Raw genomic sequence first — 26,366 nt, forward strand, 5'->3', positions numbered from 1 at the left:
AAGCTAAAATAGAGATCTTTGAGATAAAAAATAGGTATCTTATTTGTTTATAGAAAAAAAAAAAAAAAGGTTCCTAATTTTGTCTGACATAGATTAGATATAAATATTGGTATTACTAAGTAGTTTTTCTCTTTGCCACTTGTGAGGCATTCGGCTCTTTTTCAAGGGTGGAGAAGTAATAGAGATGTAAACCATTCCGTGACTGATCTGAAAAGCAGTGTCATAACAGAACATCTAGATCAGTCACGATAGATAAAGAAATCTTAGTTGGGATCTGTACTTATGTAAGTACCTAAAATATTCGAGAAGCGTGTGTAGTTGATGAGAGGCCAGAAAAGGGAATGCTGCGGTGGGGGGGCTCAGCGGGGCAGCGTCTCTGGTAGAGATGAGCTGCCCTTCAGCAAGTGAAATAAAAAGGTCATCAAGTCTATGAAATACTAATGGCATAATCTGCCTAGATGGGACTTCTGAAGGACTTCCAAAGTCAGATGGCTAAAAGCTGAAAATCTGACTTTAAAAGTGGGAGTGCGCTTTTCTCAAGGCCAGTTTCTGATCCTGGTAAGGGAAAGGGGAAGCTGAAAGCTGACCTGAGCATGCAGGTTCCGTGCTGCAGTGGGCTGGGGGCTCTGGCCATTTGCCTGGGCACTCAGGATGCTGCTTCTGGTGGGTGCCTTCTGGCCCCATTTGCTCCTGTCCTCCTCACAGCCTCTCCCTGACCACCCTGCCTGCTGCCAGCAAGGCCAGGGCACCAGTCCAGCTTTCAGAAGGGAACACCTCAACCACTGGGGAGGCTGCACCGAGCCCCCTGAGGTCTCTGGCCTTGCTCCCTGGGCACCTGCAAAGAGCTTCAGGTGCTCTTTGAATCACCGTGTTCAGCTGCTGGAAGTTCAAGCTGTGCTCATGAAACCTATTTTGTATGGAGCTTAGCTGGTGCTATGGACATGTATCAGCTCACGGGACTGAGACTTGTCCTTTAGGATGAATCTGGCCTCCCAACCAATATTTAGGTATTTTTAGAAGACATTTCTTTTGTCTGGTAAGCCTGTGAGATGTCCCAGGTGCTTTCAACCTCCACCATGCCACTTGCAGATGCTGCTCAGCGGCTTGCAGGACTAATACCTAAAAAAGCTTCCTCCGACAGCAAATTGAAATGGAACCACTTCGAGTCCTTTGCCAACACAGCACCTGCTGACCTGCTGTCTGTTGAACTTTACAGTTAATAATTCTCCCTCCTGCTTATTTCTTTAATGCCTGGGAGACTTCGCTTTACATTTGTGGAGATCAGTTCATTAAAATACTAATTTCAAAGTGTAATTATCTGTTGGTGAGCACTGCTGTTTGAACCAGTGGTAGCACTGATAGGCTCTGAACAGCAGGAGAGTTCATGGCTGCCCCAGTCCCGCAAAGCTCCGAGCAGGAGTCACCAGGGCACTCGGACGGAGGTGGGCATGAAAGGATTGAGGGGGAGAGAGGTTTTAAGAGCCACAGTAAACCATTAAGACGATTTTATGTGTCGGGGAAACCGCATTAATGTAAAACTGCTGTACCTGTTAGAAATCAACTTGATTTTACTCAAGTTGTCATCTAGGTTTTGTATGACTTATAAATTTTAAATTAAAAATCAATTACAGAACAGCCCTTAATCTCGTCTTTGGAGTTGATTCATATTTGGATGAGAACTCCGAGACCCAGCTGACCTCCCTCCATGCTAAGCACGACACAGAAAAAGGTGATTTTCTATCTTACCACTCACGTGCCATTATTCAATACTTTAACAGCATTATGAGGTAGAGTTTTAATAATCTAGGCAGATTAAATGAATAAAAGTATGCTTCTGACAAGTTAGAAACAGAAAGAAGCTGTACGTTTCTAGCAGATTTCAAACTCTGAATTATTACAGCACGTAAGAGATGATTAACAAAGAAAAATATTAGAGTTATCTACTCCCTTTGAGAGTCTAACTAATGAACCTCTAACAGCTGCTGTTGAAAAATCAGTAACACTATCACTATCAATTTCAAGACAAAGCACAGCTGACAGATGTTTGAAGTGATAAATCAGGCTGCACAAGGATTAAAATAACAAGCCCCAAATGGCCTTTAAAAGACAAAGGTGCTGCAGCAAACTATTTTCAGCCACTTTGGATACTGTCAAAAGTTAGATCACTGATACGATTATCTTGCAAAGCAGTAATGGCCAAAGTAATATGTTACGCAAAATCTAACAATGGCAATACTGGAGCCAAGTTTTTGAAAAGAACAGGTTTTATATTCATTTGCGCTTTTAATGGCAGGACTGAGAATGCCGTGCTGCCCTGAATATTACTTCTGGGAACGAGTTATGAAAAAAAGCGTGTGCTGGGCTGAAGCATAAAATGTAACTGAATTGCATTCTTGTACATTTTAATTAATCCTATTTTAAAGCGAGGAGTTACATTTTAATAGGCAATGAACACACTTAGTTAAATACAGCATCAGATTTTTCTGTTGCTTCACTGCAGGCTGCATTTCCTAACAACCTGAAGAGACGGAGATAGTTAAATTGGTCCATCCCAGGAAGGCCGTGTGTGTGTGCTTGCGGACTGCTGCCTTCCGTGGGACACGGAGGGGAGAGAGAGACAAAGTCAGTGTATCTGGACTTGATTTCAGCTTTCACTGTTGTGTGCTTCTTGCTAGAGGGTGTGTAACTCTGTCGTGTTAGGAAATGTCCTGTTCGAGGAATGAAAAGCACAGATATTGTCCTAACACTGGCCTTGGGCTTGCCAGGCCAGGCATGCTGCATGGTGAGGGGCCTGGCAGCAGGGCTTGGCAATCACTTGTCAGTGTTCCACTCTGCCATCTGAAGAGGATGCGTCCAAGAGCTGGGCGAGGATATGGGAAACAATTATAATCACAAGATCAACGCTGGCCTCCAAAAAAACCCATTTCATTGCTTGATTTCTGCATGGTGACCCTGGAAATCTGACTTCCAGGCTCGGCTGAGGCAGAGGAGGAAGGTGGCTTATGGCTCTGGAAGAGCTGCTGCTTGCAGGGCTGAGCAGCACAGGGCCCCTGAAGGCTGGCAGCAAGCATGAGGGGGGAAAACCAGAGAGAAACCCCCTGCCCGTGGCCTTGGGGTGCCATGGGGCCTGGGGTGACAGCCCCCTGCTGCGAGCACAGCCTGGCCCCTTCTCGCTGCCCACCCCAGCGTGGGCGTGATACTGGGGAGCCCACGTCAGTTTTCGAAATTAAATTAAAGTCTTTTTCCTTTTGAAGCCACCTAGCATGAGGGAGCACACGGGGGCACTTCCAGATACTTCATTGCTGCCTACACACAAGCCTGCATGCTGCTTTCCAAAATGAATTACTCTCTTAAAGAGGAGAAAATCATGAACTGATGCTGCCTTATTATTAAGTTTGAAGGCGAAACAATATTACCCTTTGACCAGCAGCAGTCAGCCATGCGTGCAGCTGCTGTGCACTGCTTTGTGGTGTAGTACTGACTTACACTGTAAGGTCCTGTTTAAACTCAAATTTAATCCCTTTTAATTTAGTCAGTCATCTTTTGTGTCCCCAAGAAAAGGAAAAACAGAATTCCTTCCAGCTTGAATTTGGTTGTTCTTTGAAGATTTGGGGAGCAGTTAGAGATTAGTTGGTCAAATCCTTTCTAAATTAAAAGCTTCCTAAAATAGAAATATTTTCCTTAGCCATTTTTTAGCTGCTTATCAATCTAAGAATTCAACTTTCTGGATTAATTTTAAAAACAAACAAAGAATACACAATTACTCCCATTCAAGAGCCCTGCTAGATACACAAGATGTTAATTCTGAAATGAAATGGCAGTTTTGAGATGCTTAAGAAATGATGAGGTCCAAATTTGAAATCCAGTCGCCATGTGATATTTAGCAGGGTTTAACTAGAAGTTGTTTAGTCATCTGGCCTGTACCTGGGTGTACCAAAATCATGACTCGGGTTTCAAAAATAGAGAAGGGATGACTTTGATATCCAGTTCGCCTGGAAGACTGTCACAATACATGCCTGGCTTGTTCCCGTTTGGTAATTCACAGAGGTGTTTAGTGTCTAGGATCTTTAAACATGCACTCTAAGAACACAAAAAGGATCTGAAGAAAGAAAGGCTTACATCAGACATCAATGTTACGTTCTAGCACAATAGGAGTTAATACAAATTGCTGTCATTTGCATATAAAAATATAATTTCAAACCTATTTGCTCTACATATGCTGTATCTGTATCAAACAAAAAGGGAATACATTCATTGCATCTTTACATCTTTCAATCTTTCTTTTACTGTAAATTACTGTGCACATCACCCCAAGTATTAATTTGATCTCATCACAGGATGCATTTGATGCATTTCAATTAGCATATACAGAATAACGTTTCCAGGTTGTATAAAAGAATGATACTGGCAGGGTGCTTGCAGTTGGTGAAACAAGCACTAAAGGCAGATAAATCACCCGCTGGCAGACCAGGGCTGGGGGAGATGGGACTCTAGCACAGCGCTTTCAAGGCACACACATCTAAAATATATAGCCTAGAAAATGTGCAACCCTAGAAAAGAGACAGCAGGAAGCATTCTCTTCATATGCATATTAAAGGTGTTTTAGAGGAAAGGCTATGAAAATGCATGACCTTAAAAAGTCTTCCCTGGGTTACCATGAATAATGCAAATAGGAATCCAGATTTCGGTGGATACATGTGTCCTAACAGCCAATGTTTCTGTCCACTCTGTTTCCCAAACCTTTGACTACAAAAACCTCAGAAGGCTTAAATATGGTGTCAGTTTGGATAACCATTCAATGAGAAATCTCTGCCCTGTTGGCTTTATTGACTTAACTCACAGCAGACATTTTTTTCCCAAAAGTTTAGATAATGTCTGTGTTATTCACAGTTCTTTGTCAACAACCCCTGTGATTCTCTTCACTGGCCCCAGCCTTGACCATGCACAATAACAAAAAAGTGCCTCTTCTGTAAATCAGTGTTTGTTTAAATTTCTTTTTGATTTTTGTTTTTCAGTTGATCACAGTCTTGAGCTCTTGCGCAGATAATGAATGTGTTTCCAATCTGCTTTCCAGAATCCATAACAGCAAACAAGCCTTACAGGTCACTGCTTAATTCACTTACTGTCTAAAAGGGTTTAACATGAAATCAAGTCTTTCTCATTAAGTAGCCAAATTCTGAGTCTGTACACAAAACCTAAGCAAAATATACGAGTGGGTTTGGGACTGAGATTAATCATGCTGCTTGTTAACACTCAAAAACTGAACAAACTGGGGTTGGGAGGAACAGCTTTTTAAGCAAAAGATATGAGATGTGATCTGATAAGCAGAAGGTACAAGAGCTGATGACGTGTAAGTAAAGTCAGGCTTGAAAAGGCACACATTCCTTCTTGTTTTTAATGCGTGTTTTCATGCAGATTGTAGAGATCAAAGGAGACAAATCTAGCTGTAACTGCTGCCTAGGCCAAAGCTGGTAATAAGCATAAGACAGCCAAAAAAGCAACTCCGTTGTAAATGTTTTAAACTGCCTCCTCTGCATACCAATGGTGGTTCTACAGGGACTGCAAGTAATCCCTTGTATTAAAATTGAATGTGCTGCCCTACTCGATCAATTACAAAGATTTTTAAAAGTCTATAAATATGTATGTGCATGACTGAATCAGTAATAAAAATGTGATTTTATAAATCTCCAAGTCTCCGTGCTCGGGTCAATAGACTGTGCTAGATCAAACAACGTTACGAGTCCCGATACCTGAGAAGTGCCGGCTGGTCGTGATGATGAAGCCTTCCAGGAATGGCTGGCTTGTCTGTGCCACCTGCCTGCACTGCTGCAGGGGAAGGATGCGGGGAACACAGCGCTGGCACCGGGTGGCACTGGCACAGGACACGTCCAAAGCCTGGGGAGATGTCAGCAGCAGGAGGCAAGCATTAAGTGCAACAAAATTAGCCCAGCCATTTCTCTGCTGTTGCATTAGTGAGATAACCAGGGAGGCCTTTGCTTCCTTCTTTTCTCTGCCCTTTCTCCAGCAGTTAAAGAAACACAGTCTGGGTTTTTGGTGCCCTGAGACTGTGGTTTCACATTCACCAGTGCCAGTTCCCTGTGTGCCAGGCTCACCCATTGCTACAAACTTAATCTGAATCAGGCTTAACCATCAAATTAGCCAGAGTATATGCATGGTTTTGGATTAAAAATTTCTAAATAAATCTGTTTCACCTGTTCCTCCCGTCTGGGGTGGAAGCAGATAACCTTTCAGCTGCTGTTTGAGGTATAGCAGCTCCTCACTGTCCACCAGTCACGCACCAAGGAGAGCAGGACTGCTGGACTGGCAGTGAGATACATGTGTTGCTATCACCCATGATAACAAGAGCTTGAATATGTTATTTCACTAAACAGAGACTTCGTATTTCCAAATCATGCTCCAGAAAAAATCTTGGCAGATCTCCTTCCAGTCAGCAAAGGGCGACACCTCATGAGTGTAGATAAGATGTTTGTGGCTTGTGTCTGAGTTTGTTTACAGCTCAGCTGAATTTCAGCCAAAATTCTGATAGCTGAATATGGATCGAAATGTCTAAACAATTTTGATGTGCACTTCATTGCTGCTCAATACCTGGAAGGGGATATTTTCTCCAGGGTGCCAGCAGCATGCTTCACTTCGCTGCTTTTTCTCCCCTTGTCTTCATGTTGACTACGCACGGCAAACCCAGCCCAGCTGGGAGGGAGGAGGAGAGGTCTCTGCACTGCCCGCTTGCTCCCCTCTCTGGATGGGGCTGCTGCAGAAGATGGAGGCCCAGCCTCCAGCTTCTCCCACTGCTGTCCCTGCTCTCAAGGTACAAGAGCTCCTCCTGCTGAAGTCGGGATTGAGGAATGAGTGTCTGCCATGCACCAACAGCTTCCCTGCTCCTTGTGCTCCTGCCCGGTGCCATCCTGCCTGGTGCTGTAGGCTGGCAGCGGCCACCACCAGTGGTCCTTGCACTGCTGAGGGTCCTCTTCTGTGTCCTGGAGTGCCCCTGGAGCCCCTCATTCCAGACTGCTGCTGAAAGGGTGTTCAGCCACGTACACAAGAAACTGAGAAAAGTGATTAATTTGGAAGGATGTAGGTACTAAAAAATCAGACAAAATTCACAGCTTTGCATGTAGAGATATATTTCTTTTTCTGTAGATTAAGCCCACATGTGCTACACACGGGTCATTTTGTAATAAAACTCTTGCATTTTGCATGTCTGTATAAAGAAAACATAAGAAGAATATGACCCCTAAGAAGATACAACCTGTACAGCCATAGATGAGTTTCAGTAAGAAGTGTCTCAAAAGCACGTTGGCTGCAGATTTGCCTTCTTGTGTCTGATAGCTACAGGCTAGTCTCATGCAAATAGCTGATATGTGTGATCGTTTCAGAAGTGAATTATAACATCAGGTAGTGCCGAGAGAACATATTCTGTTGCAGAAGGTCAAGAATGGCTAACCACTGCCCTTGTTTTTAATTATTTATATTATATGATAAATGACTGAACAAGATATATGTGCTTTTATTGCTACACTCACTACTTCAGCCGAGCAGATCTTATTTTTTGCTATATGGCTAATATTGTAATTAAACCTTGGTATACACTTTGGGAATTATTAAAAAGCCTTCAGAGCTGTGCTGCATAAAACACTTCTTACAGAACCATTCCTTTTCTGATTTCATTCATGTTTATATTATTTATATAACCGAGAGAGGGAATCAAATCACACAACCTACAAAAAAAGAGTGAAAAACAGGGCCTTACTTGCTCCCAGTAGTAAAGAAATGTAGCGTTAAGACTTGAAACTCATTTCCAATTTTCTGTGTTCATAACGCAGTCTCTAAACAGTGCATTATCTCACATACCAGATGTGCAGCAGTATCTAGGTACAACAGGGTGCGATAAGTATGGAATTTCAGCCTTATTTCTTCCTTTATGCTTTAAGTCAAATCCTTACTCTGATTTTAATTTAGGTTTCTGCCTTGTTTTGGTGTGTTTTAGAGGGTGGGAGAATGGTGGGGAGTTTGGCATTCAATTACAGGCATGGAAAAAGAAATCATTTGGGATTCAGAGTATCTTAAGTTAACAGCACAAGAGAAATCAACATCCAAACCTCTAATTTTATTTAAATTGGTGTAAAACTAGACTATAGAAACAACTTATGCTGATGTGATTAACTCCACTCAAGTGGAATTTGGCCCCAAGACAACAGTCTCTTGGCTGATTGCAGCAAGCTGCATTTGGAACTAAAATAAAGTGGAGGGATCTTGAAAGTTACTTGAATCACTGTCAAATGCTATTCGGAAAATACTATTTGCCTATTAAGTAATTTGAACACATTTAAATAAATAACCCATTTATTTTTGTGTTACTAAGAGGTACACCAATAAAAAAAAAAAAAAAAAAAAAACAAAACAATTAGTGTTCTCTCTCAGCTGAGATGTGGTAACCTCATAAAGCAATCAAACAGTGTTGCAAGAGCACGTTTTTCATGTGTAAGTAGCCACCCTGGAAATAGAGGAAATAAAACTTTGCACCAGGCTGAATATAAAAACTTGGATGCAGCATGCTAATTTTCTGGTATGCTAATAGCATTTGGGAGTTGGAAGGTGGGAGTTTCAGCTCAAGGGAAAAGAGAGACCACAGTGGGGGAAAACCGGCTTTATTCTTCAAGGCACTTTTCGTCCTGCTGTTTCTCAAGGAAGGTTCCTTTGTCTGCAAGGAGTCTTCGAGAGCTCTTTGGATTCAAAGGAAACTTCTTGCTGGTTTCTGTGGGCTTTGACTGGGGCCCGGAGTCTGAACATCAGCATGGTGCTGAGCAGCCCCATAAAACACGAAGGTTTCTGTGAACATTGAAAAGGTTCAGTTCCTTGCAGGATCAAACGGCTGCACACCTTTAAAGAAGCTGAGCATGATATACAGTGCTTCCAGTCAGCCACAAATGAATGAGCTAATTAAATTATTTTTTTTTTCCTCTGGTATAGTCCAATTAAGTTGCTAAGCCAATCACATTGAAATAAATCAACCATATTGTTACATAATTCTTTTTAATAAACAGAGATATCATTACATGCACTAGGTTCTAAGGGTGCCAGATGCTCCTAAACAGGGAGTCTAATTTATATCATTGATTTCAAGAAGCAACCCATTCATGTGTGATAGGCGTTATCTCAGTTTAAAGTATCTCATATATAAATGAGAGCACAGATGAGCAAAATGTGGACCTTACTGAATTCCCCATCACACAATCACACAAAACTGTTGTCCAAAACACCGAATAAATGGCTTTGCTGAGACTGTTCTGTTTAACGCAGTTAATAGGACTGCAACAAAACAGAGAGGCAAAAATACCCTCTCAAAATTATTGCACCCAACGTGATGAAAAAACACTTGACCTTCAAAATACCATGCATTTTGCTGAAGTGAGAACCCAAGCTGGAAGGTTGGCTCTCTGTAATGTGAAGGGGGGTTCATGGCCTTGCCCACGGCTGCCAGCCCGCAGTGCTCCCTGGAGCAGAGTGCTCCTTGGCAGCGGGGCCTGCCACGAACTTAATGCCTCAGAGAGGGCAGGAAAGCCAGTCTCCCCCTGAAAAAAAAAAAAAAAAAAAAAAAAAAAAAAAAAAAAAAAAAAAAAAAAAAAAGATTATGTGCTTTAGTTTTGATTAAGGCTTCAAGGATACTATTAGAGGAGAGGGGAAGCAGAGGCGTTGCCCTCAAATACTGTCAGTGATGTAGGCTCCCTCAAAGAAGGGCATAATACGCAGATCTAACCCAATCTAATCAAAGGTTGTTTTTATCTTTCATGCCCTTGGTTTAGGCTTTTTTCTCCCTTGAAGGAGATTATGCAAAACAAAAACCGTCTTGTTTTTTTTTTTTTTTTTTTGTCGGCTTCATTGGAGGACTGAGTGAGTCACACAGAAGCCAAGGTAGGCCAAGGAAGGTTAGCTGACCCTGCTAGGCCCTCAGCAAGCTTTTCCTGGAGAAACTGCCTCTGAGCAGTAATAACCTGCACCCCTCGGAGATGGATGCCACCAGAACATCATTGAGAGGGAAGAAATGGTGATTACTGAACATTTTTGCTGCTCCCATGCCTACCACCTGAGTTTGTTCCTGTTTATTTTGGACCTCAACAAAACAGCCTCAGCTTTGTGTGTTTACTCGGACAGCGATGATTGAGAGCTACTTCTCTGGAAAAAAGCTGAAGGAAAAACCCCTGTGGTTTCCATTTGGACATTAGAGGCTTGATGTGTTTTGCTGTCACATTCTATTTTTAAATGCATGACACTGCACAGGTGTTCAGACTCTAAATCCTTGGCTAAATCTGTCATCTCTCAGCAGCTTGTCACTATATCAGCTAACAAACTAAGGGAGAACCAAGTTCCCGTATGGTAAAAAACTGCAAGTGCTTGACAACAGTTGACCATAATTTCTTTCCGTCACTGAATTGATCAATTTTCAGGTGTTACATTTGCTTTGAGGTTCATTTGTCTACCTAGAAGTACCCAATTTAGTAATTTATCTACAAGCCCTTAATTTGTAGGACACAAGCTAACAGACAATTAAAAATGCAAATCATTTTTGCAGGAGCAAAAGTTGTTAGTCTGACTCAAAGCACAGGCTGGCAGTTTCACCTCTGAGCTTGCTATCCATAATACACCGGTTGAATTCATAAAGACACGATTTATGGCGAATTGCAAATCATCTTCCTGTGTCTGCCTTAAGCAGACATTATTTCTGTACCTGTGGGTACAGCTGAATGTAATACAGCTAAGAATCTAATAATCAGTACTTCAGGCAAGCTGGTCTTGAGATTCTACTCCAGAAGTTGGTTAACCCACACTAATGTTGTTCTGGAACTTTTTGCTCAATCTTTTGCATTGCTGATGAGGACTTTAGGGAAAAATGTACCATGTTCAAGCTACATAGAAGGAAGGTTGAAGCAGTTCGTACAGGACTACTGCTCTAGGGTGACCAAGAGAGAGCATGTTGCTGCTTCCCCTGGAGCACCCTCATCCTACAGAAACGTTTCCAATGCCCAGAAGCTTATTTGCTTCTGAATCCACATAGCTATTTGCTGCTGCGGCATTGGAAGACCAAACTCAAGACCCACACTTGCAAGTTTTAGATCTCCCTAGAGAGACTTGTAGCAGATCATCATGTCCACCTAGCTCATCTAGAAGGAAAAAAAAAAAAAAAAAAGTGAATGGCAACTATTCCTTTGCAGGAGATTCTTTAAAATTTGGCTTGATGATCATTTAGCATTCATCACTAAACAAGAACATTGGTGCCTGTTTCAGTAACATACTAATGATTATGTAGTGTGGATTCATTGCAATAGATTAATTTGTACACCTAAGTGCAACTAATTCAAGTCCCCTGAGATGTTGATTCTATTCCCTATGCAATCTTTACTATCAGTAGAAAAGAACTGAGTTGGGGATCCCCTGAGCAATCCCAACCCGTACACAGACTATGAGAGCGATGGGTATCAACCAAGCACGCTGAGCAAGCTGGCTGATGTTTCTGTAAGGCCATTCTCTATCAGGTTTGAAAGGTTTTGTAGACTGGGAGAAGTCCCTGATGACTGGAGAAAAGCAAACGTAGTGACTATTCTCAAAAAAAAAAAAGCTAAGAACAATCTGGGGGATTACCAGCTGTTCATATTTCCTTCAGCCCCTTGGGGAAATTATGGAACAAATCCTTTCTGAAGTCATGTCTGGGCACATGAAGGGGAAGATGATGACTGGGAATAGACAGTCAGATTTACCATGGATTTACTAAATTTGCCATGCTTGACTAAACCAATTGTCAAACATTTATCAAAAGACTAGATCTGGGGGTTGGGGGATAACAGAAGAATGTCATCTACTTTGGTTAGCCATATTTAACATGGGATGTTACAGCCTGGATGAGTAGACCACCATTTGGGTGTAAAAGTGGCGGGACCCCTCCTGAGAGTCAGTAACAGAGTCCCACTCTTCTGCAAGAGTGCAGGCAGAATTCACTAAGGGATTTTCTAGGGTTAAGTTTTCATAATCGTGAGCGTTACTGAAAGGTTTTGAGGTGGTTTGCTATAAAGCACAGTGTAAACAAACGAAAAAAAATCAGAACTACTGCATAAAATGTTTTATACAATGTTGTTTACTTCATATTTCTTTATAAAGTTAGTTTCAGAATATAATAATTGAAGTTGTTACTATCAAGACTGAAGAATCTGAAGATCTGACTTAATACCCACAAACACTGACAGGTGCAAGTATTTAAGTTAACTTCTTCCTCTTCGTATTTGCAGCGTGCTTTCATCTCTCAAGGTCCAGACTTATGCCGGAGGTGCAATAAAACGTGACAGAAGTCCAGCCTTCCACAGGTTAAACAAGCAAGGCCAGGAGGACAGGTACTGCCACCCCGTCCTCCCAGTCGTAGTCTTTCCTTCATCGGAGAAATGCTTGTGCCAAGATGCTGGAAATGATCTATTTAAAAAAATATTTTACTAACAGCTTTATTTTTTAAACATGGTGACTAACAGTTGATTATAAGCTTAGAATGGCAGCATAGAAATTAATTTTCACATCCCTTGAAACAAAAAATGTATGTACTCTGTGGTAGACCCAAAGGATAGCTTTTGTCTGCTAACTTCCAAGGACATTGCTTTACATATATATACACTCTGTGATAGGATGAGATGTTCTTCCTGGCTTGGTAATATAACTAGACACAGATTGCTTCATACTTAAGTTGTCTGGAAGAAAGTGCACTTTTTGAATTATGGTTAGGACCAGTGTTCAAAAGCATTTCGAAGAGAACAGAAGTTGTAGGTGTGTTTTTTTTTTCTTGCTGATGTATTTCAAAATATCCCAGCACAGACATGATTAGCACTGTGTGGCATAAGGATTTATCTCAAAAGCTAACTTTTGAGAAATGCATTTATATTTCACAAGGCTGGAAAATGATTAATTGTGATCTACTGGCATAATCTATCATCCTATGATATATCGAGGCTGCACTGCAGACCCCATCACTTCCAGCACTGGGACACTCTGCAGAGAGGACTCAACCAATTGGTCCTAGAATTGGGACTGCAACCAGAAAGTGAACAAACAGATTGGAAAAATAGACATATCTACACGCTTAGTAACTCACATCAATCAGTTTGACTTATTTATACTGTTTTTCAGAACAGTAAATTTAGGAAATGCACAAACGATTAATACATTATTACAGTACTGTAATTTATAAGAAGAACAACATTTAGGAAAAGCTATAATGCATCTACTACTAAACCTTTGCTGAGGGGGAAGAGACTGCTAAAATACGCACCCTTGCAAACACTACTTAAACTTGACAAAGTACAGCCTGGAAAGGTTATTCTGTATCTTATCCTCCAGGGTCAATAATTCTATACTTGGAGCCTTCTCTGTACTGATTTGTGTTTCCATGCAGTCTATATTTCAGATAGACATGCACCTTGATGTTCTAACAAAATTGATGAATTTCTCCCACACATTTATTGTTCTTATTTCTGACTACTGGAAGAAAAAATAGCACCTTGTCTAGCTCTTAATGGAAAGTTTATCTATTAAAGATGATCACTTGTATGAGAAACAGGTTGTGGTGCCAGGTAAGAGGACTATTTTACAGACTTCTCCAAACACATTTCTTTCAGGAATAGGAAATGTGAAGTAATGTTGGGTTTATATCAACAACACATCTGATGATTTTCTACAGCCTCTTTCAGCAGAAGCTTTTCTCACATATTGACAGCTACGAAGGTTGCCATTGCTTGCAAAGAAACGTGTCCCTCAGGAGTTTGTGGTATGTTTCTTTAGCCAGAAATTAAGAGACTGAGCAAAATATTCAGGTATACAATCTGTTTACATGTAACTCCTGCTGTTACTTTTCTTTTCAGCCACCACTGTATTTTATCTGAGCATTGATGGGTGTTGAGCCCTGTACGTGAAGCAGAAGGCACTTTTCAAGAGCTCGTGATGGAAGCAATATGTTAGGGAGATTGGTAAGGATGTTTCTGGCTAGATAGGAGAACATTCTCCCTGAGTGCTAAACTGATCAAAACTGCATAACTGTACTCATCCTACCTTTTGGTGTAGTGCTCATTAGTTTGTGCATAGTGCCAATACAGTCACGTAGCTCACACCTTCAGGATATATGCCTGGTGTACACAGCGTGCCATTCTCACGGGCAGACTGCTGGTGTCCAGAGTAAAGCTGCCTAGATAAAGTGTCCAGAGACGGATAAAAACATATGGTTGTGAACACTTTGCAGTTTGAAGTAGAATAAATACACTATCAGTAGAACAGGATTTTTTGACAGTAGGATAAAAGTACAAGGTATTTTATTTCACTGGCTTCAGATGTGCATTTGTGATTGTATTCAAAAGAAGAGTTGGTTAAGAGTATCACTCAGAATATACTGTCTTCCTCCTGAATCTAACCCATTTTCTTCATCTGCAAAATTGCTGGATTCTCTAACACTTGGATGGTATCTTGTAACATTAACAGGCTGTCTTACTACTGACTGGGTCAGCCCTGCAGATATCTTTACATTAAGAGGCTCTGTGAAAGTTAATGGGAGTAAGAAACAACAACAACAACAAAAAATGACAAAAGGCACTCCAAACACGCATGGTCAGTAACAGAGATCAACAGAGAGGCAAAGCTTGATGTAACTCACAACGCTACTGCTGTGGTTCTTCAAGGAAAAGGTCCCCAGGAACAGGCAAATAACAAAGCCTACAGCAAAGCACATCAATAGTGATAAAAAGAAGATAGCTAAACATAACAGGAAGGAATTAAGAAAACTTTGTGCGTAATATCAGGAAAAGCTTACTAAATAACACAATGCTGTCAGCTCTGAAGCTTCCTAGGGACTACTGTGAGACCTAAAACAAGCTGAGGAAGAGTACTAGGAAGCTTAGGGCAGCAGCAATCCTACATTACAGGAGGGTATTGGATATCTTTGCCTGGTGTCTGTCTTCAGAAGTGAAACACAAGAATAGGGAGAGCTCAAGAGGCAGCAAACACGGTTTTTCATGGGTTCATAAGGGATGCCTAGGTCCTAAATCTATAACTTTTAAAATTGCCCTGTAAGACATACGACCCAAGTAGTCCTTATGCTTTAAGGATGAAAACTGCCTTTAGTTGTTTTGGAGCACGTCTCACCAAGGACATCAGCGCTAATCCACGTATGGGCTCTGTTGGGACACGAGTCCAGGCATTCCTGCATCAATTTCTGCTGAAGGATCCAATTCAGGCCATGGTTTTCACACACCTTATACTAAGGTTGAAGGAGGAGGAAAAATGGTTGCAATGAGTCCTCCACCACTTTGTGTTCTGCGCATCACCTGGTAGGTGTGAGAGGAAAGCCACCTTCCTGACCTCACTGAATTTCAGCTCGCATATCCCACTTCCAAATTTGTGTTTGTTCTCTCTTCCTCCAAAAAGTGAATCTAAATAGCTTTGAGGGAAGGGACTGAGCACCCTCATGAAATATACTGTCTACCTTGGTAAATATGATACTGTCTTGAGAGACACAGGCTCCCTTTCCCTTCCAGTGCTGTAAACTAGGATAACCGCTAATTTATTTGCACATAGAGAATTTACTCATCAGTCTTTAAAAGCTGTTGTATGTTAAGCTAAACAGCTTAATGTAGCAAGGCTGCTGGATTCAAGTGAAAAAGCACTCCTTGCAACCTAGGGGAAGGCTCTGCAGCTTCTAAAAGGGATGCATTTAAGTCACTGCTCCTTCCTGCCTGGGATCTTACCAGGTACGGCACGTCCTTCTGTGCAGCGAGCTCGCCTGAATCCCCTCTCAGGCACAATATGCAAACTGCAGGTGTTTAATTCAAAGCTGCCATAGGGGTAACTTCTGTGCTATCTTTTCAGAACTTGAAATTTTCCAGAACTGTAGAAAAACGCCTGACTGCTTTTAGTTAAGATGTTATTCTTAAACTGAGGAAGTGAGCAGAACCTCTGTATTAGCATAGGTTTTCTTGCCTGACTAAAATTGATTACTTCTTTTCCAGTTGAGTATTTTAAAGAGGAACCCGAACCAGATGAATTATGCAGTAGCCCACGTTTTCATCAAAGCCAAGGAAAGATTAAAATGTCTTGTGGCCTCTACATGCCTGTACAATAACAAGCAAATCCCTGAAATGTGTCTGTCCCAGGATGTCCTAAAGAACTTCTGATCAGGACTCGGGTTTCTTTCAATGTTCAGACTCGTTTCTGTTTAGAATACTGTTTTAGCCCATTTCCTATGAAAAAAAAAACAAGCTTCCTATGATGCCGTTGCTGCAGCTATATGTCAGTCCCTCTCTAACAACTGTTCAACCATTCTGTGCACTTCAACTAGATCTAAAAGACCTGGAGATCTCAAAGATAATTACATTTCTATTAAATAATGGTACTGGGAAGACAGAAGTCAGGGTACAAGGCCCGTATTCAGAGTACAGCAGGCTTATTAATGCCTGCTCACAGACCAGTTTATCTCAATGCTAACATCCTTCTGTGCCTTCAGAGAATATCACTGGTACAGGACAAATCAGGTACAGTGACTACTGGTTTGCATTATCAGCACTACAATTCTAATATCTAAATAGGACAACATCGAATTTCCGTTACATTTATCTGCTTTATTGACATGAATTAAAAATGAAGTCTAGTTGTTGATCTGAACAAGACAATGCAATCCATCAAACCCAAAGAAAGATACAAAAACTACTATATTTTTATTTTTTGCCATATTAAGCTTGTTATTCCACCAAAAATAAAGTTTGTTGTTCATTGAAAGAACATTGCAAACCTCACCAGAAAGCAAATTTCTGCAGAATGGTATTCTTGGTCACCGTAACGCAAAGTTAGGTATTTTATATTCCTTCCTTCCCCAGTTGTTCAACATTAAGTATTAAAAAAAAACACTGAAACCTTGACTCTAGAGAAAGCAAAGTAACAGATCCCATCCAATATTCTCAAAAGTGTTTTGTTAAATAAAACGTGGAGTTTAATTCCCTGGTCCCAGAGTTAACAACTGAGTTGAAAACCAGTTAGTTTTAAGTGGAAACATTCTAGAAGTGCATTACACAATCTAAGATTCAATTTGATAAAGCCTTTGGATTGTCCTGCTACCAGGGATTTCGGACAGACAGCTCTCAGCACGGTGTGAACTGATGACCACTAGGAGATCCTGGAAAGGTGGCTGCAACTCCTTAGTTTCCTGTACAGATTGAGTATGTTTTGCTTTAAAAAAAAAGACAAACAAACAAAAAAGTGCAGTTGGGCAGCAGAAAGGAAGGCAGTCCTTCTACCTGGTCCTGGCTGCTGCACTTTGGATCATGTGGACACCTCCAGGAGGCAGAGAAAGCCTGGAGGGACTTGGTGGCTGGGCTGATGGCTGGACTTCACCATCATGAAGGTCTTTTCCAGCCTAACTGATGCTATGATTTTAACAGAGTAGACTTAAGGGGGATTCAAAACTAACTCAAATTTGGATGTTTCCATGACGGGAAGACTAATTCCATAGCTATACAACTACAACCAATTCCAAGCTACACAAGGGATCAGCAGGGGGATGAACTTGAGTCTGGCATCCATCTCCAGCAGTACCACAGCACCCATCCCAACCCAACAAGGATCTTAATGCCAGTCTTTTCCTTGCCTTGAGCGATCATAACATTGAGATTAACCAATGGCCAAAACCTCATTCATTTTAAAAGAAAGAAAGGTGAAATTTAGCTAGTGATTGCTGTATATAACTGTTTCAATCATCTAAATTAAAGGGGACCGTGCTAACACACCAGATAACCTTTCAGCGGTGTCACAGCAACAAAGGTAACATTATCTGCTATGAATCTTTCCACAAAGCTGATTAGCATTTTGTTATCTTAATGAGTGGAAAACAGCCTAAGCTTTCGGCTTCTCCCTCACATGCTGTTTGCTCAAGAAACTGAAGGACTGGGTTTCGCTCGTCCCTTGCTTCCCACTGTGCTGCTCTAAAAATGCCCCTGTCTCCAGCCTAAGAGTTAGATTTAGCACCACTCGTCATCTGCTACTGTATTTTCCTCAAAAAACAACCAAACAAATAAGAACACACCACACCTTTTTCTTTCCTCTTTTTTTTTTTTTTTTTTTTTTTTTTTTTTTTTAAATGAGTATCTTACTGTTTTTCTTTGCTTTTAAATTAAGGCTCCAAATTGAGAACATAGTTTAATAATCCATAGTAGAGTAAAACAGAAGCAGCAGGTTTTGTAATTATTCCCAAATGAAACAATAAAATTCTGGAAACAGAGTTTTGTTTCTTACAGACACCACCAACTTCTGATACATGAGAAAACACAGAACACATCTGCACAGCCTAGAAAACCAGGAGCCATACACTAGTTTCTCCTGCACTTACATCTGGAGGCTGTACAGACAGATTTATGCACCAACCTTGCCATTCTTGTTTCTCAGCAACATTTTGTGGTGCTAGTTTCTGCTGTCATATCCCAGTTCCAGACTTAAGTTGAACCCCAGGAAACAAGGGATATAGTAGGTTGAGCATGTGCTCATGTAGCCCATAGTCTCACAATGCACTATCTGCCCTACAGTATATGAAACAGAAAGCACGTGGCACAGCACTACAGTTCCACTTGGAAAATACGTGCAGTGACACCTAATGGGTTAAAAACCCTAAGCAGTAAGTCGTATGAATCAACACATAGTCATACACTATTGATGCAAACAGACTGGAGAAGTCAGCTTCCTCTCTGACAAAGTTCATCCTTGCTCCTGCCGTTGTATTGAGGCAGGCCAGTGGGAGGAGGGACAGCAGTGTGGAACATTTTCCTGGTGCACTGGAGACAAAAAAGTGAGAAACACACTGTGAGGCTCTGGTTTACGTTCAGTCAGCCTTTGTTCCTTGGTTTCACAAAAAAAATGAGTGCACATCTCTTGACTATAAATGCCACGAAGTCATGCTAGTAAGTACTATAAAGCTACCATCACATACCTGCTCCTGCACTACAATCTCTGAGGACTGCAGTAACCAGCCTGTGGGAACTACAAGAACCCAACTGCTTGGGGTAAGGAGAAAATTTGGGCTGGGAATCCCACGGGTGGTTAAGCTGGCAGTGCTGGAGGAAGACACTCATCAGTAGCAGCTGCAGCTGGAGGTTGGAGGGAAATCACTGCCCATGAGAACCTCCAGGGGAACAGCAACTCCAACTTTCCAGACCCACGTAATGAACAACAGAAACAGCCAGCAGATGCTTGCAGGGAGAAATAAACAAGAAAAAAAAAAAAAAAAAAAGCTGAGCAGCCAGCTTTAAAGGAAAAAACTTCACGGTCCATGTCTTACCATCCTGGGATGCTCAACTTTGGGGTTCCCACTCCCTTTTCAAGGCAGAAAAAACAGCAACAGTGCCGAAAACTGCTGATGGAAACCACCAGGTTCTTGCACTTGTGCAAGCACAGACTCAGAACAGGTCGGGGAAAGAGACCTTGCTCCTCTCGGTCTCTCGGTCCCTCTCCTCCTGCAGTGACTGCTCAAGTTCACTCCACCTGCCCATCAGGCTTTTTCATTTCCATCATCTTCCTCCCTCTGATATTCACCTCCTACCCCCACAAACAAGTCCCAGTGTTCCTCTTCCTCAGGTCAGCCTCAAGCACAGCCAGCTCCTTCACCAAAGCCCTTAAATCCACACAATGACAGAACAAATACAGTAGCACATCTATGCACAGTGCTTTGTTTTCCTAGATACTGGCTACAGCATGATGAAATTCAGGTTGAGTTTATACTGGTGATTCATGGTTCTAGAAATACCCGGTCATCACCAAAACCAAGTTCTATAAAGTCAGGAAATTCTCAAATGGTTGTTCATCACAAACATAAGCCAAACATGCTGGATTTGGGGAAGCAGAACTCAAGTGCTCTAAATAACCTTAACTCTTCATTGTAATGGCACAATAACCATAATTGGTCCCAGCGCACACAAAAACTGCTTTTAGAGACATTGGATTTTTATTTTATTTTATTTTATTTTATTTTTTATTTCTCCCTATTCTTACATTTTCACTTGCCCGCTATTAGTAACTTATATTGCTACCAGCCAGTTGGAACAAATAGAAAACCTGAGCTTGAGAACTCCAGCTCTTAAAGCTCTTTACAAATAATTCCACCTTAAATTATAGTCAACTTGCTCAGATTGGGTATTTAGAGCAAGTGCTGCAACCCAGGGAGCCCAGAGCACTGTACCAGCACCAAACTCTGCCTCTAGGACACAACTACTTGGTCTTCTGTGGACCCATCTTCATAGCTCTTCATTTCCTCTTCCCATCTTAAGATGTTTCTTTGTCCTTCTAGCCCTGAAATAAGCTTTAGCTGCAGCTGAACTGATGGCTGGCCACAACAGCAGCCACAAGAGATCCTCTACAGTGAAGGAGCTACAGTGTTTTCCACGCCCTGACCTGTGAGCCTCAGCCTTGGTGAGACATCCGTCCCCAAATTCATCCAGCCGCCCCTTCCACCTCTTGCTCACCCAGCAGTGTGCGAGCCACAGCTGAACAGCTGATGGATGGGCTGAATTTACAGAGCATCAGGGAAAGCCTGCAAGTGTGGGAAGTGCTAAATTGCAGGAGAGGTTCTAAGAGGGTGAAACGTGACTGACAGGGACTTAACACTACTGATGCTCTGCTTCTGTACAGGTCCTCCCATTTTTAACTTTTACTCTGACTGATTCTTTACCTACGCAAGGAAACCACAAACTACAGCCACAAACAGGGGAGGAAAGGAAGAGAATGAAAATGGGACGGGAACAAGGGATGGGGCGAGGGGAAACATACACAAAGATAATCAGGCTATTCTGGTGAAAGGTCCAAACCAGAACATTTGGAAATCGAGGTCAGGGTGAATGCATCAGAGTCACGTAAATGGGAACCTCCCCTGTGATGTGGTAAAAATGTCACAGCCAATAGCTCTGCTTTATAACTGGGAATAGCTAAGTGGTGAGCTACAGATAGGCAGGCAAAAATCAAGACTAGAGACAGACTGACAGAGAAAATGCACTGTCCTCTGAAATACACCTGCTTTTAGATGCATTTTTCTTTAGATGTGTTTTTAGATGTGTTCTCCTTTTGCCCACAACTCTGAGCTCCCTCCTTGCAGAAACCAAGGCTCAGGAAGCAAGCAGAAGGAGGTGACTGACCCACTGCATCCCAATTCACCAACTTAGCATTCGGGCTCCACTCACTTCTCTGTTTTGCTTCCCTGGCAGTTACACTACGATACAGGTAACAAAAGTGCTTACAGCACTGGTAGGCAGATCCCAAAGCTCTTTAGAGTGGCAGACAAATGCTCTCCATGTCCCAAGTGGAAAGATTGAGGCTTGGATTTTGAGTGTCCTGTGCTTGGGAAGCCTGGGGTTTCTTGTGGTCTCACAGACATCACTCAAACTGACTTGCTCAACAGTTATTAAATAGGATCCACAACCTTTCTGTGCCCCAGTCAACCTGCAAATAAACCATGAAAAACGTCAGGCACCAGCTCCACAGAACTGGGCTAAAAGATGTGATGCTGCCGCAAGCTGAGTTTCGCGTGGCATCTCAACACCCTTCCTAAACTAAACCTGGCCCATCCACCTTGATGCATACTCCTCATTTGGGATGATGAAAGTCCCAAAGTGCTGAAACCAGCGTTTCCTGGGCTGTCTTAACTTCAAACTGCCTTCACTCCTTAGATTACTTCTAGTACCTTATTACACCAGAATAAGATGCAGGTGTACGATGCCTACAGCACCGAGAACACCAAAACAAACCAAAAGGAAAGCTGGGCTGAATGTATTTCGTGGCAAATATCTGAGTGAAATTAAGAGGGATGGAATTTCATCCCTGTGCTTCCCAATGACCAGAGGGTAGCATTTACCTTTCACAAATGGAGTTTGGAGTTTTACGTGGTGGCTATTTCTGATTCTCACTTCACTGGCATGTTACACACTGCAAGTCTGCAAGGTGACGGTGACAAAATTAAAGAAGCCAAGAGAAACACACTTCTGGTTCTATGCCCCACGTAATATAAATATTTTAAATGGAAATGCAGCTTTATCTCACTTTTCAAGCTATTTCTGCTGACGAAGCATTGTCTTGTACTACAGCATGTTATGAAATGTTCTTTCCTACTTAAGTGGTTAAGACCTTTTAACTCTGTTTTAAACTCACGCTGTATAAAAAATGGCTTAACTGTCAGGCAAAATTATATTCATTGTAGGTAAAAATGTCATCCCTTAAAAAGGCCAAAACAAAGCGTCACTGAAATTCACAGCAATAGATGCTATATTCAGCCTAGGTGGAGAAAAATCTTGAAACAATATACTTTGTCACTCTATTTTTTTCTCATCTATCCAAACACAATTGGGAAAAACAAAACAAAACAAAAACAAAAATGCAGTTTTAAGTGTTTGTAAAATAACTAACTCCCTCGGTTTATAAATGGTGACAGCTCTGCCCACTGCTAACACTAGAAGCAAGTTCCTTGGGAGGACTGCTGACACAACTTTAGCTATGGGCGCTGGAAAACGCTGCTGCAATCCCTTTTTAATTCCAGCCGGCTGAGATCAGCTGAGCTGAATACCCTACGGAACCATGGGTCCCACCTGCGAGTGCTGCTCTGTCCCTGCCCCTCGCCAAGGCAAAGTACTGCTTACACCACCTACCTACAGCAAAAACAGACCTGAGCTGATTCAAACCCTACGTACAGCCCCCTGCTCCCTCCCTTGTAAAGCAAAGGGTGAGTCTTGTACATTTTAAAGACCCCATAAACTACGTTAAAGAAGGGTATTAAATGTGGCATTTTAACAGTGCAAATTAGGAACATGAAAACACCAAATATATACAGCATGTACTTTAATAAGATCTCCTTAAAATTAAAATTCCCAATACCTTGGTCTTTTCAATTTCCAATATGTAGAACTCCGTTATTCATACAGAGATAATTATGAAGGTATTCAGCAACTATGTGAAAATTAAAAAGCTTACTGATGACTAACGGTAAAGGAAAAGCATCTTCTAGCGACAATACAGCGTATCAATTATTGGGCTTCTTATCAATAACAGCCTGAACATCACTGACCGAGCACTGCAAATTATTTTTTGATCTATACTGGCAGCACGAGCCAAAATTCACTTTTGAACTGAACGCATTTATCCAGACGCCAGTTAGCACCTCAGCCTGACACAGCTGCATGTTCCAGCCGTGCTGCTTTCCATACCCAAATAATGCAAAGTAGTTTAAGAGATACAGCCGTGCTCACACTGCATGCATTATTGGCACGCCATCCACTAGTTAAAAATAATAATCCAGGAAAGTGTTACAAAAATGTATCCACACTCCACTGAGAAAATACCAAACATGAACTTCTGATTGAATGGTATTGCATATAACACCATCACCGAACTAACGCTGTTCAAAAACGCAGTGAGATTTTCTGCCAGCATCTCCTCAAATTTGTGAAGTTTTACCCCGTATCTGCACATCTTTATAAAGTGGGCACACAGATGACACCCTTCTGTGTTTGAAAGCCAAGCAAGAGTTTGAGGTCTAATGAAAAAGTATTTCTGGCTTCATTAAAATGTAGACTGTAGATGCAAAGATGTTTTGCATCCTAACAAGTCTGTTTGCATTTAAAAATTAAGATTGTGCCATCAGTAAGGGTTTGATGGCAGCACTTCTGGGTTACTAGAGTGCTGCTGTACTACAACACTGCAAGCCACAATTTTTTCTTCATTTGGCTGTAATGCTGAGCATTCTGCATTTTATTAATATTAACCGTACTCATTGTTGGTTAAGAAACAGTTGAGAATTAGCATCACCGATGCCTGCCTGCTGAAACTGCTAATTAGATTCCAGGAAGCCACCAGGCACTCCAAGTATTGCACAGAGAGCAGAGGATAGCACAGAGACTTGTATTCTGTGCATCACCAGCAGCACCAAACATATTTGCCTGCAACGTATAATAAAGTGTAGCTTTAACCAGATGTTTACCAGAAATTAACCAGATGTTCTGGAAACGCATGCCAAAGCGTTTTCATGTGTATTTTTAGTAATAGCTGAGCGTTAAAAGACAGATCTAAAGCATCTCTAAAATCTCAAACATTCTCCCTTTGCTTTAAATTATTACTTACACTAACTTGTGTAAGCAATAAAACTAATCGACAACAAAACTTTGCTGGTTTGTACGTGAGGAAAACAGAAAACTGAGCACTCCTGCGTGAGTTTGGTGCCACATCCACCTGGAAACCTGCACCGGCTGCGTGCTAGGCAGCAACTTTGCTTCTTCCAAGCAGCCAGCCTCCCTGCAAAGCGCGTTCAGCACGACAGCAAGCAACCTCACGATGCTATCTGAAACACTATCCACACAACCGCTCCCTCGTGATACAATGAATCCCTTTGCTTTCTGCCTAATAAATAAAACGGGGCATGTGGGCTCGGAGGGCTCGGAGGTGCGAGGAAGGAGCCTTGCTGTTTAGTCCCCTTCTGCTCAGCAGCTTGGCCGTCCATTTACTGCTCCCCATCCGCACCTCTCACCCCTGCCTTGCTCAGCTGTTTGCTGCCGTGTGAGTGAAGGATGCCAACAGCCTTTGGTCGTCCGAAAAGGGTGGCGGTGCCTTATCGCAGGGCTGCAGCTCGGCGCCTCGCTGCTATACGACAAAGTGCGGGAGCGAGAAACGTTACACGACAAGCACAAGCCAGAGAACGGATTAGGATTTGACATAAGCTTCCCCCGAAAAGTAATCAATCAATTCACGCTGCAACATTAGGAGCCGGCTCTCGGGGAGGGTGGTTAATCCCTTCAGGGTTTATTACACGCTCCCTGTTGGCTACGGTGACAAACTTTGGAGGTGCGAGGCAGCTGGGGAAGGGAGGCAGAAGTTTGGCAGCACGAAGCGGAGGTGACAGGGGAGCACGCCGGCAGAAATTCCCGAAATAATCATCATAATAATAGTGATGGAAAGGGGGAAAAAAATAAATAAAGTCTTGAAAACCGCGTTTGGTGCGGCTGCGGCCGCTGGCCCCTAAGGGAAACGTCCCGCCGGAGGCCACCCCGCTCCCCTAGCACAGGATTTATATTAAAAAAGGGGGAAAAAAGGGATAAAAAGGCAGAAGGAAGCCCCTCAGCAGCCAGCAGTCGCTCCGGGGGCCGGCGGCAAACTTCAGGAGAGCGCTGCCGGGCCTCGCCCCCGCGCTCCCCCGGCCCGGAGGGATGCAATTAATAAAGGCAGATAATTAATAAACAAACAAAGCAGGGTTGGGGGGAGGACGGAAGGGGGTCCGGAGCCTGGAGGGGGGGCACTTACGAGCTGCAGCAGGACGCCCTGGAGCACGACGAGGGGCCGCAGGGGCACCATGGCGGCTGCCGGTCTAGGCGGCGGCTCCCTCGGCGGGGCCGTGGCGCATCCCCGCGGCGGAGGGGGGCGGCCGGGGCTCGGGGAGGCGCCGTGCCCCCCTCACAGGGCGCTGCGGGCCGGCGGCGAGCCCCCGGCGCTGCCCCCGGCTCTGCCCCGCCGCTCGGCTCCGCGGGCGGCCATGGCGGGCGGGGGGCGGGCAGGGGGCGGGAGCGCTGCCGGCCCGGAGGGGTCCCCTCGTAGCCCGCTGGTGATGGTGATGATGATGGTGGTGGCGGCGGTGGTGGTTGTGGTTGTGGTGGCGTCCCCCGCTGGGGGAGAGCCGTGGTGGGGCTCCCGCTCCCGACGCCCCGGCTTTTGCCGGCAAGTTTAAAGCCGCGCCGCAGCGGCCGCCCCCTCCTCCTCCGCCCGCCCGCCCGCCGCTGCCGGGGCGGGCTCCGTGCGGCCGGCGTGGTGCCGAAGGGGAGGCGGGCGGAGGGCTGCTGCCGCTCGCAGGGAGCCGGACGGGTCCCCTCCTCGTCCCCAGCCCACCCTCAGGGGGTGAGCAGAGCCCTCCGGGGGAATTAAGCCTGCCCACGGGCCGGGTTGAGGCGCGGGGTGGCCGCAGGGTCCCGGGGTGCTGTGCCCGGCCGGTCCCTGTGGGTGCTGAGGGGCTCGGCAGGTTCCTCACATGAGTCTGGGCAATGGCATTTGGGCATGAGGGCACCTGGTGCTGGGACGTGAGGGGAGGCAGGGAGGGCTGCAGTGCTCACCTCCCGCCTGAGGTGCTGTCTTTTTAATGATCAAAGACAGTGAATCTTAGAGTCACAGAATCATTAAGGTTGGAAAAGCCCTCCAAGATCATCTGGTCCAACCATCCCACTACCACCAATGTCACCACTAAGCCATTTCCCTAAGCATCATGTCCAACCTTTCCTTGAACACCCCCGGGGGAAGACTCCACCATCTCCCTGAGCAACCTGTCCCAGTGCTGG

General features: G+C 43.4%; 1 protein-coding gene across 1 annotated transcript in view; it reads right to left on the reverse strand.

Moving 5' to 3' along the window:
- The window catches only part of NXPH2 (neurexophilin 2), a 35,414-nt gene extending 9,669 nt beyond the window's left edge, over positions 1–25,745 (reverse strand). The window contains exon 1 of the mRNA XM_084523606.1: positions 25,345–25,745. Within this exon, the coding sequence (XP_084379732.1) occupies positions 25,345–25,395 (51 nt within the window). The 5' untranslated portion in view covers positions 25,396–25,745. The remainder of the gene's footprint in view (positions 1–25,344) is intronic.
- Between the last annotated feature and the right edge of the window lie 621 nt (positions 25,746–26,366).

Source organism: Aythya ferina, assembly GCF_964211825.1.
Source record: "Aythya ferina genome assembly, chromosome: 6".
NCBI classification, from domain to species: domain Eukaryota; kingdom Metazoa; phylum Chordata; class Aves; order Anseriformes; family Anatidae; genus Aythya; species Aythya ferina.